The sequence below is a fragment of the Toxotes jaculatrix genome, chromosome 13 (assembly GCF_017976425.1).
Source record: "Toxotes jaculatrix isolate fToxJac2 chromosome 13, fToxJac2.pri, whole genome shotgun sequence".
Lineage (NCBI taxonomy): Eukaryota > Metazoa > Chordata > Actinopteri > Toxotidae > Toxotes > Toxotes jaculatrix.
The window spans coordinates 4,414,128-4,432,197 of record NC_054406.1 but is presented as its reverse complement, the minus strand read 5'-3'; the positions used below and the strand labels follow the sequence as shown (position 1 = coordinate 4,432,197).

At 41.5% G+C, this 18,070-nt stretch overlaps 1 protein-coding gene across 4 annotated transcripts; it reads left to right on the top strand.

The window, feature by feature from the left end:
• Positions 1 to 205: 205 nt before the first annotated feature.
• Positions 206 to 17,196, top strand: ago3b (argonaute RISC catalytic component 3b). Of its 4 annotated transcripts, none has more exons than XM_041053111.1 (20): positions 206 to 320; positions 500 to 795; positions 4,655 to 4,826; positions 5,061 to 5,181; positions 5,389 to 5,597; positions 6,257 to 6,393; positions 6,699 to 6,833; positions 7,064 to 7,151; positions 7,251 to 7,398; positions 7,544 to 7,663; positions 7,768 to 7,890; positions 8,784 to 8,917; positions 9,087 to 9,271; positions 9,476 to 9,635; positions 9,799 to 9,889; positions 10,150 to 10,344; positions 10,640 to 10,774; positions 10,985 to 11,086; positions 12,055 to 12,254; positions 12,811 to 17,196. In XM_041053111.1, exons 2-20 carry the CDS (start codon positions 777 to 779, stop codon positions 12,917 to 12,919), a joined length of 2,583 nt encoding a protein of 860 aa, XP_040909045.1. In that variant the 5' UTR covers positions 206 to 320; positions 500 to 776; the 3' UTR covers positions 12,920 to 17,196. The 4 variants fall into 4 exon arrangements, with proteins under 4 accessions (XP_040909045.1, XP_040909042.1, XP_040909044.1 ...); XM_041053108.1 differs by having other exon boundaries at positions 8,751 to 8,917; XM_041053110.1 differs by having other exon boundaries at positions 7,768 to 7,911.
• Positions 17,197 to 18,070: the final 874 nt, after the last annotated feature.

Sequence of the window (18,070 nt, the reverse complement as noted above, 5' to 3'; positions counted from 1 at the left end):
GAAAGAGCTGAATTCAAATTTATACCTAATTAAAGGTAAAGAAATATTATAATATTAACATCTCCCTCTGAACACCAGGCACAATTTCTTTAATCAGGAATACTTTTGTTGTGAAGGAGCCTTCCGGAAGCTTTAATGTCGTGTTCCTGTTAACTTGACGGCAGTGAGAGAGAGGGCGGTGTAAGTGTAGATTTCAGACCGGTTTCTCGCCGATACCGAGGAGGACGCCGGGGTAGTGAACCCCTCATATCAGGTTGTTAAAGAAGAACACCGGATTGTCACGTTAAGCCACCGGGACAACGAATACAGCCACTGACCAGGTAAGTATTTATGCCACTCTTGTGTTTCGAGTTGCCATTTAGTTGCTAGTTGTGGTTGGCTAAAGCTAACTAACGCTGTTAGCTTACCCACCGCCGCTATCAGCGAAATTTAACCAACTCCGCGTCTAAACTGTCACAAAACATTTCTAACACTCAAAATAATGTTTTTATTCTTTTAGGTATATGAAAGAGAACTTTGGAGGACGAAAGCCGGTACGTCCTGTTCAACTTTGAGCTGTCAGTTGCGGCAAGGCAGGTCGGGGGATACGACTTCCAGCCGAGGAGGGGGGGACCACGAAGCGGCCCGGGTGCACATCAGCCACCGAAGTCGGGGAGCGGGGAGCCGCGGAGCCGGGCAGCGGCGTGTCGGCCAGAGGAACTATAGGGAAAGTTTGAATCCGCGCAGAGGCAGAATTGATCACTGGGTGCCGGGTCATCCGGACAGAGACCTCATGAATGGAAATCGGAACAACAGGTGGGATCCCCAGACTAACGGCCATGCTTAACTGCGCTAATTTGGTGCTCAGGTGCTGCACTTGGGTTATTTTCAGACAGAGTGCAGAGCCACACACAAGTTTGACCCGCATTTAGGAGCTGCGAGTGTGTTTCATTAAACGACTTTTACTTCGAAGTGTGTTACTTGCTAAAACTAGTTCAGCCTAATAATCTACAACAGTCCTGCAATAAATCCGCCTTCACGAAGGTTGTAATGTTCAGTTTTGTGTTGAAACAGAACGGAGAGAGGAGCTGATTCATTTCTATGGCCATTTTGGAGGCTGCAGTTTGGAGTGCTGTTGAATTGTCCAGCTTTATACGGTGTTCCTATTATTTTGTCCACCCCATTTATATCATTCAGGGTAGGCTAAACAACAGAAACACCTCTTTGTTTAAAGCAGTGCAGCTCAACAGCACCACAGACTACATCCTTCAAAATTATCATACAGTTAAATCAATATTTCTCTCTAAGAATTTCAATAAAAACGGAAAATTATAACCTTCATGAAGAAGGATTTATTTCAGAACTGTTAAATTGGATTGCAGTTTTAGCTGGATGCACCTAATAAACTGCCAGCTGAGTGTTAGTTGGCAACATGGTGTTCGAATAAGTTGCCAGGCTGGTGCAAAAGCAGCTAGGCACAAAAACTCAGTTCAAACTCCCATGTCCATCTCCAGAAAACAGACACCAGAGTGTCCCTTTCTCGGCTGGGTTTTGCCGGTCATTTTTGTGCCTCTGTGTGTGTGTGTGTGTGTGTGTGTGTGTGTGTGTGTGTGTGTGTGTGTGTGTGTGTGTGTGTGTGTGTGCGCGCGCACATGCCCGAAACCAGTCTCACGGGTTTCTTTTATTGTCTACGTCATTCTTTGTTGGCTGTCAGAGACAGGTGGTGATGCCGTCAGGTGTGCCTGAAGCCTGAGAGTGGCTGGCTCACTTTCAGGGAGGTGTGTGTGTGTGTGTGTGTGTGTAAATATCTGTTTGAAGGGCAGTCTTTCACACCAGCGGCTGCCATAGTTACCCTAACTGTTGAATAATGTTCAGTTAACTGCTGCCTGTGTTAATTACAAATCAATTGAGCGTGGCAGGGCATAAATCGATTTACTTTGTGGGCAAGGGGCACAATTTGTGAGTCACAGCTTGTGTATTATTGATGTTGTTGGGGCTGGTGGTGGACTAGGAGGACAAGAAGGGGAAAACTGGTTCACTGAAACTGGCCCAATCATTCTCCACCCACTTTTCGCTGTATGAGCACATATAAAGCTTTATCGTAGATGTCAGGATTTGAATGGGCTGATGTCTTTTTGATTTTTTGAATATTGTGAATTTTTTTTTTTGGAACTGAAACAATGAGCTGTTGAGTTGATTGACAGAAAAATGCAGGTGATCAGCAGCTTTTTTAAAAAACTGATTCACTGTTTAACTTATTAACAATTTCAGAAGTGTCTTGAGCATTTTCAGTTGATAAGTGACTGAAAAGATGAATCAATTATCAAACTTGTCAATAATTTACTTTTTTTGACAATTAATTGTTTCTGCTCTAATTGAAAATGAGGATTTCTCTTGTCATCCTAATTTCAACTCCTGATGTGGACATGTCTAACAGGAACCTTAGGCAATGTGATGCTTATTGATCGAGTTTAGTGCAGCCACAATATACGTACAAATAAATAAGGCTATAATTGTCAGCTCAGTGGGTGAAAGGTTGAATGTACCTAAAGGAAACTTGGTGGAGGGAAAGATGGTCGATTTAACAGCACAGGGTTCGATTAAGTCAGTGTTTTTGTCTCACTGCAGACCCAGTGGGAAAACTTCTAATCCAGTCCTCACCTTATGTAGGATGTTGAAATTATAGGACTCTGTTTGAACGTGATATGTTGTACTTATTTATTGAATTGAGAATAACGAGTATGAAAAGTCTGCTGATTGAACCATAAAGATCTGCCTTGGATTTGTCCTAAAATTCATTTAGTCTTTACATTGTCTTGTGTAAGAACACGGGATATCTGGTAGTTTTGTAAAGCCTGGCTCTTGAGTAGAATTACATTTTAAATTTGCAGTATTTAACCTAACAAAAGGTCTGCAGGGTCGATAAGGTTAAACTAACATTCGATTTAATAATACGATATGAGCTTTACACATTTGAGGACTCGAGCATTTGTGAAGTGATTTTAGGGCTGTGCAGTAATGCCTCAGTGAAGCTCTCTTTTAAAGTGTGTGGGTTGAATGTCAGCTCTGTGTGGGCTTCTGCTGGTTGTGTGGTGCATGTGTATGATGAAGCAGCCCGATAAGTGGTCATTAATCTCTCCATTGTTGCTCAGTCGACAGTGAACCTTTGTGTTTTTGGGTCATCAGTGGTGCAGAAGCTGCTGTCTGTTCTGTGCCCAGTTGAGGATGCTCTCCATAAAAAGTCCTCAAAAAATAATATTGGTTTGCTTTTTTTTTTCCCCTCTTCACTTTCCAGTAGATTTAAATATGAAGGTTAAATTTCTTTTTTTTTAAAAATAATGTTTTTGTCACCAGAGCTCTGACATAAATGAGACAAATCTGTGTGCACCTGTTTTTCCCTCCTCTTGTCAGCATGGCTTTAGTTGCCATGGAGAAACCGTAGCAACATGGGTGCTATCTCCATGGGAACAGCACAGGGGAGGGAGCGGCCTGGGGACGCATCAGCAGAAAGTGCAGTCGTTTTCCGAGTGATGCCTCCGTATGGCGGGTTCAGGGTCAGCCCTCGACCCTGACAGGAGCTCCCTGCTGCAGGCTGAAACAGTTTAATATTTTCCTCCCACCGCTGCTCTGTCGCAATTATTTCATGGCCACATTCATCACTACTGCCAGCCACTTTTTTTGTTCACATGCATACTGACTTTCTGCTTTGCTACTTTAACAGCTTGAGCTCTGTGTGGATTGTGTGTCGTGTTGGTCATTGTGTGTGTGTGTGTGTGTGTGGATCATCTGAGTCACATTTGTGGAAATGTGTGTGGTTGTGTGATGTAATTTTTGTTCACAGAGTACTTTCCAGTTTGGCATTTATGAAAATCGGTGTCAAATTGGTGCGGTGTGTCACCCGCCTACTTCTCCTCCCGTCTGGCAAAGGGCATGTCAGTCAGGAGATATCTGCGACTGCTGAGCTGGTCTTTATTTAAAATGTCACCCAGCTCCACAACCTTTTCATCTGGTCATTATCAGATTGACTTGGGGGAGAAAACAACGTTGGCCCGTTTGTTTCAGTTACCAGTTTTATCAGTTTATCAATCTTTAACGTCCCTGACCATCTTCAGTCCCAGCACCCGCCATCTGCTCTTTCCTTCTTATTAACCACTTCCTTCCTCTAGTTTTTCTTCTTTTTGAAGCTCTTAGCTTGTTTGAACGGGTTCCTTCATGATTACTGGTTTGGGCTTTGTTTTAGCTGTAACAGGATACTGAATGGAGGGTGAATGATTCGGAATTTAAATAAATACTGATAGTAGATGGGCTGGTTTTTAAAAGATTTTTAGAATTGTATAGGCTTGGATGCCACTTTAGGTGAGCATCAAGAAGACACTGCAAAATGTAAAATTCAGAGAATTGAAGGGAAAATACATAAACAGCAGTCCTCTAGAAATAAATATTACGACTGAAATATCGAGACAAATTAGACTCTCATCCATTGATTTCATTTTATTTTTGCCCACTTGGGGGCAGTGCAGTGAGCTGCAAACACCACTGACACATTATCACATTAGAAAATTGATATAGTGCACTTTACACAACAAGCAACAATAAACACACACATATATATATATATATATATATATATATATATATATATATATATTTTTTTTTTCTACTCATGTTGTTATAGGAGCCGTTGGAGCCCAAACCCTGTTTTCGTTGCCACGGAGACCTGGCTATGGCACCATTGGGAAGCCCATCAAGCTTCTGGCCAACTGCTTCCAGGTGGAAATCCCCAAAATCGACGTCTACCTGTATGAGGTGGACATCAAACCCGATAAGTGTCCCCGCAGAGTCAACAGGTATCAGAAAAGCCTAAAACTGGTTTTAGTCTTGAGCTGGTTTTAATGAGATCCTTCATTCAAGCAGAACTTGCAGTAGCGTCTAAGTTGAGCAGTGTGTAACTTTGAGACAGCAAACATTTAATTTTCTTAATATGTTGTACTGACACTAGTTATTAAGCTTTGTATGATGTGGTTATGCTGTGATTGGTAGTAACATGATATTTTGACTCAGTGTCATGGCTGTCTTTTCAGGGAGGTGGTGGACTCCATGGTTCAGCATTTCAAGGTGACCATCTTTGGTGACCGTCTGCCAGTTTATGATGGGAAGAAAAGCCTCTACACAGCTAACCCTCTTCCTGTCGCCACTGGTGGGGTAAGACACTACACTAAAGTTGAGATGATGATGTGTCGTCTCGAACTCTAACAATCATTGTTTGGCTTGACAAAGGTCGCAAATGTTGTATAAGTGGCTGCTGTTGATTGTCAAATTTTGTCAGTGGAGACTTGTACTTAACCTGGGCTTGAGGCTGATGCTGTGGATTACGAATAAAGCAAAAATGTCCCGTGTTCTCCTCTTCAGGTCGATCTGGATGTCACCCTGCCAGGCGAAGGTGGGAAGGACCGGCCATTTAAAGTCACTATCAGATTCGTGTCGTTGGTCAGCTGGCACATGCTGCACGAAGTCTTGACCGGACGTGGTGTGCCCGAACCTCTGGACCTGGAGAAACCCCTCAGCACTAATCCTGTTCACGCCGTGGACGTCGTCCTTCGACACCTTCCCTCCATGAAGTGAGCTCCCTCTCATGGATATCTGCAGAGATTTGTTTTCCATCTAGTTTGCTAAAATTCTTTGCAAAGATCTTGGCAATTACTGCACAATAATTAAGCTCGGTGATTACTGTATATGCTGAAGTTTATCTTTGCCATGTTACAGTTTTCAGCGTCAGTGAAACAGTACTGAATTAAGCATGAGAGCAGTATTTCTTGATTAGTTCTCTGGTTGTGAAATATGATCCGAGGATACCTGCATCCTAGAGCTACTGTACAGCTCCTTAATTTATTATGCAGGATTTCAGACACAACGTTGTCACACACTGTAACAAGAGCAATGTATGTACCTGACAATACCACAGATGGATGCAGTTTTAGTATATTAGAAGACTGGATGGGGATTTGAATACAACAAGGACACATGGACTAAAAGCATCATTATGTAATCTACCTCGGGATGTGTCATTTGGTGAATCCATTAACTAAAATAGGTTTCAGTAACATGAACGAAAACCTTTACAGCCTCCTGTGGTTTCAGACCTGTAACTCAGGCAGCGCTTGTGTTATGCTGCACTCAGTGAACCTCACAGGGAATGCAACTCCCAGCCTGCTGAGAGTTTTATTCTTGTGCTCCTTTAACCTTTGTGTCACCTGTGTGTCCTCTCTGTCCTCACCAGGTACACCCCTGTCGGACGATCTTTCTTCTCCTCCCCAGAGGGCTATGACCACCCGTTAGGTGGAGGAAGAGAGGTTTGGTTTGGTTTCCATCAGTCAGTACGGCCAGCCATGTGGAAAATGATGCTCAATATTGATGGTGAGTAAACACTGTGAAACCAGTGGCATTTAAAGGAATAGTTCGACGTTTTGGGAAATAAGTTCATTTGTTTTCTTGCAGAGACTTAAATGAGACGAGTTTTACAATTCTCATGTTTGTATATGAGAAGAAAATATATGTATTTTGATTTCAGCTCAGTTAAATAACTCTGTTATGAGGTAGCTTCACTGATTTTGTTTGAAATAGCAGTGTTCTTCTAACTTGCAGGCGCTGGTCATCAACGTTTGTACAAACACTTATTGGCGTAATTGTTTACAGTGTGACCTTGTTCTGTATCATTTCAGTGTCGGCCACAGCCTTTTATAAAGCCCAGCCAGTCATTCAGTTCATGTGTGAAGTCCTGGACATTCACAACATTGACGAGCAGCCCCGCCCGCTCACTGACTCCCACAGGGTCAAGTTCACCAAAGAGATCAAAGGTATGTCACCAAGGAAAGGCACCTTACCCTGCACTGCTTTGTGTGCTGTTGTATGGGATGCTCCTGTAGCTATTTGTTGTTAAAGCAGACGATTGAATGCTGGAGGCTCTGTATGTTTATTTGATGCATAAAGGAGGTACTAATCAATCTTTCACTGACTGAATAAAAAGCTCCAGTCACTAATATTTTACCGCTGCTTATTCACATTGATGCCTCCACCATCCTCACAGGTCTTAAAGTGGAAGTGACACACTGTGGAACCATGCGTAGGAAGTACAGAGTCTGCAATGTAACACGACGCCCTGCCAGCCTCCAGACGTATGTTTCCACACTCACACTCCAGTAGCTGTTAACCTGCAATCAAAGCTGCCGTTGGCTTTTATTAATAAGAGATTCTTGTTACATTCAAATCCGCAGGTTTCCGCTGCAGCTCGAGAATGGTCAGACGGTCGAACGCACGGTGGCGCAGTACTTCAGAGAGAAGTACAATCTGCAGCTGAAGTATCCCCACCTGCCTTGTCTGCAGGTGGGCCAGGAACAGAAGCACACCTACCTGCCCCTGGAGGTAAAAACTGATGGGGACTGCACGAGTGACTACACAAGAAATGGGTTAACTTGAAAAACAGTGTCAGCTTGAATAAATGAAGTAACACAAACATGACTTTGATTATCAGGCTGGATTAGATTTTAATCACTGTTTTTTCATTTAGGTGTGCAACATTGTCGCCGGACAGCGCTGTATTAAAAAACTGACAGATAACCAGACGTCGACCATGATCAAAGCGACCGCTCGCTCTGCACCAGACAGACAGGAGGAGATCAGCAGGCTGGTGAGTGTCCTGTCCTCCAGGATAGTGAGAAGCTTGCATTTTGCTTTTTTTTTTTTGCTTTGTATTGTCCCTTTGAAGTAAAATAATATCATTTCTTCCTTCAGGTGCGGAGTGCAAATTACGAGGCCGACCCGTTCGTCCAGGAGTTTCAGTTCCGTGTGCGAGACGAGATGGCTCAGGTGACGGGCCGCGTCCTGCCGGCCCCCATGCTGCAGTATGGCGGCAGGGTGAGCTCTGAACCATTTATGGTACCTTCCCTTTAAATCACGCTTCATTCGCATGTGTGTTTTTCAGCATGTCACTTTTGTTTTTGAAACAGCAGGGTTTCCTCTGATTAGTCGCTGGAAGTTCATAAAGTGGACTAATAATCCTAACTGGGACAACAAAAAAATATTTTAAGCAGTATCTAAACACCTAATGTGGTCTTTTAGTGGATTTTATGTGCCTAAACCAAAAACTCAGATGGTATTAGCACTGTTTCAAGTAAGCTCTGAGATTTTAAAATTGCTCTAGCAATGATCAGTATGACATAAAGTTGAAAAAGAGCCTGTGTAGACTGTCAGGCTGTTCTCTGAATTGAACTTTTTCAGAGGGGAAATCCTGTGATTAGTATCTCTAGGTTTATTTTTCTCATGTTTGATGTTTTTACACTGTACACCACAATTCTCTCTGGTTACTAACTGTCTATATCTCACATCTGTTCTCCTCTTTTTCTCACTTAACTTTTGAATTATCTGAATTTGCTGTGGTTTTGTACTGTTTTTCCACATGCATCCTATTTTTTTTGAGAAATTATTTGTGGAAACAACTTTGCTTTGAAATCAGTCTCTGTTTTGCATATCTGTCATAAAAATACATTTTATATGCATGACCCAATCAGAAGCTTATATGCATGACCCAATCAGAAGCAAGCACAAATGATTTTTAAAAGTTAATTTGTCTTTAATGCCACGATCAGCCTATCAGTCACTCAGCCCATCTAATAATCAGTAGCCCTGTATCTTCAGATTCCACTGGCTGCCAGAATCTTTTGAATCCATACATTCTTTGTGTGTCCATGTACTGTATGTGTCTGTGTGACTGCCAGCCCCAGCAGATCAACCCTGCACTGTCGTTGCAGAACCGCACGGTGGCCACACCCAGCCATGGGGTGTGGGACATGAGAGGGAAACAGTTCCACACCGGAGTGGAGATCAAGATGTGGGCTATCGCCTGCTTTGCCACCCAGAGGCAGTGCAGAGAAGAGATCCTGAAGTGAGTTCACAGAAATTATAGTTTCTTTGTTTATTAGCAGAGTGGTAAAACTAAAGAATGGATAGTTTTAAACCCTGGGTAACTTTTACACACATACAATTATCTTCATGTTGAAAGATTTACAGTACATTATACTGCTTGACTGTACTATATATTTTTTCCTGCTCAGGAGCTTCACTGACCAGCTGCGTAAAATCTCAAAGGACGCTGGTATGCCGATCCAAGGCCAGCCATGCTTCTGTAAATATGCCCAGGGAGCTGACAGTGTGGAGCCAATGTTCAGACACCTGAAAAACACCTACGCCGGGCTGCAGCTCATCATTGTAATCCTGCCTGGGAAAACACCTGTCTATGGTACAAAAATAACAAATTCCAAACCAAGTACAATGTTCAAAATCAGAACAGCACAAGAAGAGTAACCAAAGGTCAGATTAAAACTTTTGTAGGGGCTACTAATATTATTTATAAAGACAACACTAAGTATTGTCACTTTAATTAGTTCAGTTATCAAGTTTGTGAGGAAGTGTACACAGTAAATGTCCAGTCTCTGATCCACAGCTGAAGTGAAGCGGGTGGGTGACACCCTCCTCGGCATGGCCACCCAGTGTGTCCAGGTGAAGAACGTAGTGAAGACGTCCCCTCAGACCCTCTCCAACCTCTGCCTCAAGATCAACGTCAAACTGGGAGGAATCAACAACATCCTGGTCCCACACCAACGGTAAAATCATCATCAGCTACGTACTTCACGAGTTTGCTGTTTCCTGGCACACACTGTTATTTCTCTGCTTTTCTGTTTGCTGTCAGAAAGATGGTGTCAGGTGTGTGTCACTGCACAACAGATGAGTTGGAAGATAATTTCGTGTCTCTTCCCCTCCATCCAGGCCCTCTGTGTTCCAGCAGCCTGTCATCTTCCTTGGGGCTGATGTCACTCACCCTCCAGCAGGGGATGGGAAAAAACCATCGATTGCAGCAGTAAGACTTCAGCTTCAGAAAGAGAGCTACCCCCCCTTAAATTACACATGGAAATAAGTGTCTGTGACCACAGCATGCAGTATCTCCTACTGAAATGCCTTTGAACAACAAGAAATTGTTCTGGTTCTTATGCTCATTGTGATTTTACCCCTTTTTTGCCATTTGTTGCATAAAAGCTCTACCTGCAGCAAACCTGCTGTAAAAGGTTGACTATAGACAGACACTTGCAGTAGTGACATCTGACTGCTCTTCCTCTACAGGTGGTGGGCAGTATGGACGCCCACCCCAGCAGGTACTGTGCTACAGTGCGGGTCCAGAGGCCCAGACAGGAGGTTATACAGGACTTGGCCTCTATGGTGCGAGAACTCTTGATCCAGTTCTACAAATCAACCCGCTACAAGCCAACCAGGATCATCTTCTACAGGGACGGAGTGTCAGAGGGCCAGTTCAGACAGGTCTTTCATTTATCTTCCCGTTTTTGCTGAGATCTTAAATGTTGTGTCAGGCACTTGGTTAACTGAGTCACACCTGTTCAAAAAAGTAAAGGTCTTTAAAAGGGCCAACTCAACCATTAAGCGTTGTAGTTGTTCTAATTCTGCTCACCTAAAATCATTTAACCATATAGATAAATTTAGTGTGGAGATATATATATATATGTATGTATGTACAGCATACTTTGAGTCTAAACAGATCCTGCCAATACTACTAACTTTAACTTGTGAGGTAATTTGAATGCTGTTTCCTGTGTAGGTGCTATACTATGAGCTACTGGCCATCAGGGAGGCTTGCATCAGTCTAGAGAAAGAGTACCAGCCTGGAATTACGTACATCGTGGTACAGAAACGCCATCACACACGCCTCTTCTGCGCAGATCGCAACGAGCGGGTAAGCAGCACAGAGGACTTGTTGACGTTATGAATGATAGAACTGATTTAGGTTTCACTACCGTCTCCATTTGACCAGGTAATTGGGGTGAAAGGTATGAGCCAATATCTTGCAAAAAGGAAATTTGGTATCGGGGTCACGGCTGAGGACAGTTTTCAGGTAAAATGATGTTCTCTTAGATCGGTTGGTGACATTATGTTTCCCTGCCAGGTTGGACGAAGTGGAAACATTCCTGCTGGTACCACAGTGGACACAGACATCACCCACCCCTACGAGTTTGACTTTTACCTCTGCAGTCATGCTGGGATCCAGGTAAACCTTTAAGGACAGATGCAGACCTTCAAAAAAATTGCTTTGGCCTTTGTAGCGCCTGCATTATTGAGAGAAAAAAAATAGGATTTTATAGAGAGTTCACTTGCTGAGATTAAAAATGTTTGTTTTGATTAATTTTTTTTTATTTTAATTTTAATCACTTTATCGATCCCTCCTGGGGAAATTACTCTCTGCATTTTACCCACACCAAGTGAACGAAACACACACACACAAGCATGCACATGCACATTACAAGATGGTAATAGAAATCTAGCTCTGTTTTTGGTTAGATCTCAATAAGTGATTAGGTGTGCAGGCAACAACAAAGCATTCCTACTCAAAAGGAGTTCAGTTTTAGGAAAGATAGAGAGATAAACTTTATTAATCCCACAGGGAAATTAGTTTGTCATAGCAGCACATAGTTACATAACACACAAAACAATACAATTATAAATAGGCATATTAAGAACCCAAATAAAATTCAGTGCACAGTTCTGGAGGCTACATGTTTATTATACAGTCTGATAGGAAAGGAAGCAGCTCGCTGCTGCTGTGTTTAATGAGGTACCAGGGTGGTACTTATAGTTATTTGGTCTGTAAAGCAGCAACTAATGATTATGTTGTTGCTACCTAATTGGCAGAACCCATCATAAGTTTGGGGGGGTTTTTTCTGTATTTTGAAGACTAAGTCCGGGACCAATTAAAGTGGTGATTATTATGGGTAGTCCTTGACGTGTATGTTATGTCTCGTTATATAAACCAAATCATTGCACTATAGTTGTGGCATGATTACTAATCTATGGCTTTTTTGGAAGCTTTATAGTGCATTTGACTCCTAAGCTGCCGTATCAGCAGTAGGTTTTGAGGAAGGGATACCTGTTCACCCAATTTTAACAGCTCGGTGTTTGTCCTCTCTCCATGGAGCTGCTTCCTCTGGGGTGCGATTAACTTTGCTTTGCCCTCTCCAGGGTACGAGTCGGCCTTCCCACTACCACGTTCTGTGGGACGACAACTGTTTCACCGCCGATGAATTCCAGCTCCTCACATACCAGCTGTGCCACACCTATGTCCGCTGCACACGGTCCGTCTCCATCCCAGCACCTGCCTACTACGCCCACCTGGTGGCCTTTCGCGCCCGCTACCACCTGGTCGACAAAGAGCACGACAGGTGGGGAGAAGGTCTTTTAGTTTTATGAAGGATGTTTATTATGATGTAATACATTTTCTAGCTAATTTGATAAATAGACAGCGAATATAGATAACTTGATATACGGCTAGCTAGGATAGCAAATAGACAGCTAAGATAGCTAACTTGATAAATAGTTAAGATAGCCAATTTGAAATATGGTTGGCTTAGATAGCTAACTTGAAATATGGTTAGCTAAGCTAGCTAGCTAACTTGATAAATAGATCGCTAAGATAGCTAACTTGAAATATGGTTAGCTAAGCTAGCTAGCTAAGTTGATAAATAGATAGCTAAGACAGCTAACTTGAAATATGGTTAGCTAAGCTAGCTTGCTAACTTGATAAATAGATCGCTAAGATAGTTAACTTGATGTAGGCCTATAGATAGTTAACTTGATAGAACACAAAGATAGTTAACTTTATATATACATAGCTAAGATAGCTAACTTGAGTGTCAGTGATGTAGGTCATTAGGTTGTTTCCTGGTTACTTGGTTCTACAGTTTATTTTTTATTTTTTTGTTCATTTCCTTTTGTCAGTGCGGAGGGCAGCCACGTCTCAGGTCAGAGTAACGGCAGGGACCCCCAGGCTCTGGCCAAGGCTGTTCAGATCCACCATGACACATTGAGGACCATGTACTTTGCCTGAAATCCCCCTCTCCCAGCCTCTCCATCAGTCTTAGGGTGTGACTCCATGCTGGTGCAGCTTTGGTCACTGGAACGCGATAGCGACGGCGGCAGCTATTTCAGGCTGTGTAAGGATGATAGAAGCCAGAGAGGAGTTACAGCCACATTATGCAATTTGAAGCCAGCCAGTTGTTTCTGAGGTCCTACCCATGCATCACTTTTTCCTCCGCATCTCTTCTGCTGTATTTAAATCACGATGAATTCTCTCTTTTTTTTTTAAAGTTCGCTTCCAGATTTGACAGCAGCTCAAACTTTTATTTTGCTGGGTTTTTTTTGTCTGTAAATAATGGCAGAGCAGGCGAGAATATATAAACTGATGATTTGTTGGTGCATGGGTGGGAATGAAGCAGAACCAGTGAGGACCTGACTTGCTCCTTAGCCTCATGTTGAGCCTAATGTTGCTGGTTTATATTGTAGACGGTTTTACATGTTTGTTTGTTTGTTTTCAGCTTTCTAGATAGCTCTGTGTGTTGTTTGTCTGTTGAGCAAATGTGCGATTGCCATGGCAACATGTTAGTCGAGTACACTCAAAAAGCTTTGCCCTTTTTTGTGAAACGGCGGACTGCCTTCGTGGTTACTCTTCTGTCTCCCTTTAAGCCAGTGGTTCCTCACAGTCCTTCAGCCAGACAGTAAGTCTGCACTCTACCAACACAGACACTGAATGAAATCTTAACTTTTTTTTTTTTTTTTTAAGAAAAGCCACGTACAGCCAGTCTTTGAGGCATTGTGTATCGCTTGTTGCCTTACTGCGAGGTGAGGTGCATAAAGAGGACTGTTAGAAAACAATGCCACGGCCATGAAATGGACGATTTTTAACCGCTCTAAATCGTAGTTCAGCTTGGTACAGTGTGTTATACCAAACGTTTCTTGTGTGTTTTATTCCTCTTGCTATTTATGAGTTGTAGTTTCTTTTTTTGTTTGTTTTTTTTTTTTTAACTTTTAAATTAACATTCATTTTCCGTGATAGAACAGAACGGACAGGTTATATCTTCTGATGACCACAAACTTTCCCCCCCCCCCCCCCCCCCCCCAAGTTTTTTCAGTTTTTACATAAGAAACTGACCGGTTCAGTTGTCAAGAACTCCTTCAGTGCAATAAGGTGTTAATGCAGAGAGCAGGTTCGGTGCCGAATGTTTTTGGACAAGTATTCGTGTGCTAAAACGGTTTGTTGTGAGTCAGTTTTGGCAAGTGACAATGAACTTGGATTCAGGAATGTACAGTATTTGACATTCTCATGAGCAAGTAGGATCAGTGTGGATCAGTCGTGAGGTCTAATGGTGTGTTTGGTGAGAGTAAACTAAGTGCCTAGGATGGAAGGATTTTAATCGTATGTTGGTTTGAGTGCCTCTGTTAACACGTTTAGTGGGTTTCAGAATTCCAGCAAATGTTAAAAATACTGCACTGCCCAACGCTTGGGCCTGGACAGCACAGAGGATTGTTGCTGATCTGAGCACAGGCCAAATGTGTGTGATCATTTTTAATGTTTTCTCACGATCGGGATTTAATTATCTTCTAATTTCAACACGTTTACAGCATCACCATACATAACACAAAGCTTACATTGATAATGACGTTTTACAAACTGTTTTCTCCTGTTATCACAACATAATTCATCATCGTAGAAGAAAAACAAATATTGGTCATGAGAGAAAAATAAATCACTCCTTATCACAAAATGATTTTAAGAAAACTGTAAACTGTTTTCTTATAACAAGATCCAATAATGAAAAATCATATTTACACAGGTTTCATCGTTCCCTTAGACTTTCTCGTTTAAATCTCATTGACTTGTACACTTCTAATACAATTTCTCTCTGAATAGCCGCTCGCATCTCTGATTTGTCCAAACAGAAATAAGTTAAAATTACATTTGAGTACATTATCAGGCTTAAAATTTCTCATGATGAAGTTGCTTGGTTTTTTTTTTTTCGTGACCAAGAGAAAACAAAACATATATAATCACACACGTGAATGAATTTCTGAGGAGGCTTGCTTTGTTGTTTGTAGAGCTGCAACGAATAGTCCCTAAATCAGTTAGCCGATTGGAACAAAATTCATCAGGAACTATTTTGATAATCGTTTAATATTTTCAGGCATTTCTCAAGCAAAATGTCAAAAAATCTGCTCATTCCAGATTCTCAAATGTGACTATTTTCCTGGTTTGTTTTTTTTTTTTTTTTTTTTTTTTTGGTCAGTGAAATATCTTTGGGTTTTCACTGTCAGACGAGACATCTGATGACGTCACTTTTGGCTCTGGGAAACTGTGATCGGCATTTTGGCTTCAGTTTTGTAGACTAAAGGATTAATTGATAATGAAAACAATCATTAGTTGTAGCACTGCTCGGTTGTGTTTGTGTTCAGAGGGGTTCTGAGCTGGGTGTCACTACTAATGTTTCAGCACCAAATCTGGTTCCAGTGCTTGAATTTAACACAGTTCCAAGACAATTTTTCTAAATACATCTTTGTATTTTGGGATTAAACAACGTCATTATGCAATAAGGAACAGATTCAATTCAATACGGTGCTGTTAAAGTTACTTGTAAGAATCCAGTTTTGAAGTTTGTTAAGATCTTTCGGTCATTGTTGCCAGAATTTTAGAAACAGTGCTGCTGCTTTTGGATGCTCAGCCCCGGAGGTTGTTATCTTTCATGACCTTGTAGTGTAGTTTAATACAGACGAAGCCTTCATTTTTCATCACTTGGACCAAACCAACGTGCCTGGTCAGGGTGAGGGTGGAGGACTTGGGGTGGTGGTCATGGTGTCAATACTCTTACAGCCTTTATAGCGTCGGGCTAAAAGGCTCTGTACTGCTAACTGTGCTAGCCACATGTCACCAGAACCAAACTTTAGCTGCTATAAGAGAACATTTATTTAATATCTCATCAGATACATATAGATTGAATTTATTAATACAGAGAGAGACTAAGAGGATATGGTATTTTGCTGCACTTAAAAAGATGCATGTGTTTATGGTTGAGTCAAGATGCTGAGGTTGAGCTTGATTAGATATTCTTTCTCTCCAGCTCTTTAAATGTTTGGAGCTGCCTACGATTAAAGCATTTTTAATTATGAAGACATCAGAACAGATTTTTTCCCCCTCTGTGTTTGTTGTCATGTTGGAGCTGTTTCTTAATGTCAGACATTACCAGCATTTGATTTTACTTGAAGAATAGTTATAGTAGATGTTGGCATGTTTAACATTGTTGGCTTAGTGCTCTGCTTGTTTTTGAAAGTTTATGTATATAGAGCCTTATTATGGAAATCCCTTTTCCTCTCATGATGCCACTTACAGTAAATCGACCTCGCGAGCCCGTAGGCAGGGCTACAGATGCCTTCTTCCTGAAAATTAAAAGCATTTTTAAGTCTGAATGGAGATATATTTATATTTAAAGATACTAATGTAATGCACACACCACTTATTTTTTCTAACAAAGTCCTATTTGGAGCAGAAGTGTGATAGCTCTATTGAAATATGGCGTTTAATTATCATAGTGATCTGTGATCCAAATTTGATAATGCAATACTCGTGTGAAAAGTAAAACTGACACGTTTTTGCTGCATCGACCTGCTTTGTGGAGACTGTTCGGGGTTGTTTTGTCTCCTGGATGAACCATCAACCCTCCTCGGCAAAGACGACCTGAGAAGGCCTCCCTCTACTTTAACATTTTATCATCTCAGAAGCTCATCAAAGGAGTTAAATATGTTTCTCAATGCACGTGCTGCAAATCGCATCAACATTTCTTTCTATTGCATATTCATGAAAAGATGAGGAGGGTTGAAAGTTCATCCTTGGACCGATTTTGTCCGTTAACAGACTGTGCCTTTCCTGATGGTGCTGAAAAACAACAACAAGTAAATCAAAGAAATCTTGACATTCAGAAAGGGCGCCGAGCCCTGAGTCTACATTAATAAGTATATATTGATACATGACAATACTGTAAGGTGTGATTGTGTGTGTGTGTGTGTATTTGTGTGTGAGTGTGTGTGTGTGTGTGTGTGTGTGTGTGTGTGTGTGTGTGTGTGGATACCTCTGACATATGCCAAGAACACAAAATATGCAGAACTGATCAGTTTGGAGCCGACAGGACCAAAAGGCCTGTGGGGATCAGTTTTAGTGGACGGGCACTTTCAAGCACAACCCAAAAATTTACTTTTCTGAATAAAAAAAAAAAATAATAATACTAGGGGAACACTCATGACTCTGTAGGGAAGGAGAAGCTCAATGTAGACATTATGTAGCATTATTTATTTAACTTTATTTCTGTTGGGACTGACCCCTTTCTTACTGCCTGTAAACATGTTTTTTCCTCCAGCTTTTAATTTATGTGTTCATATTCAATTGGACGGCAATAACGAAGCAATCGTAAAGTTTTCTGTGCAGTCGGTTTGTCTGGCCTTCCCTCTGTGTATGCATGTCATTATCAAACCCGTTTATGATTTTAGTTTTTCTTCTTTTTCTAATGTGAAGTTTAGATGTTTACACACACTTGGGATAGTTCTTTGTTTGAGTTGTCACTCCATGAGTGCCCGTCTCCCGTGTTAAGGGATTCCCCACAAAAAATAAATAAATCTTTAAACACCTTTGTGATTGGCTGCATATCATCATACTCAAAAAGAAAAATGATGTTTGGGTTTCACAGTATATTAATGTGCTTTTGTTGTTTTTTTGCCTGATTATGAAATTGTGTCACTTTTAGAAGTAAAACTATGTCAACGCTTTTTTTTTTTTTTTTTTTTTTTTTTTTTGTCTTAACACTCACCTGATCCTGGTCCTAAATTGAGCCTTTTTATTTGGTTGTCATATTTAAATTCTTTTGAATAAATACTCGATGTATGAAACATATGAGTTTGTTTTTCATACTGTGACAGCAACAGCGTCGGGATGTTTCCGTGCTCATAAAAGGAAATGGAAACGTTTAGAGATCAGTGAATAGACTTGTGGTTCATGAAGTTTCCATGGAAGCAGTGGCCGGTGTGAAGCCAAAAACTGATCGCAGAAATGCACGTGGACAGATTTTATTAAACGTTTTATAAATTTTCGGGCGGACACACTAAACTAATAAACGCATGATGTGTGCCACTGAACCGACGTGTCCTGGCTGTACTCACAGCA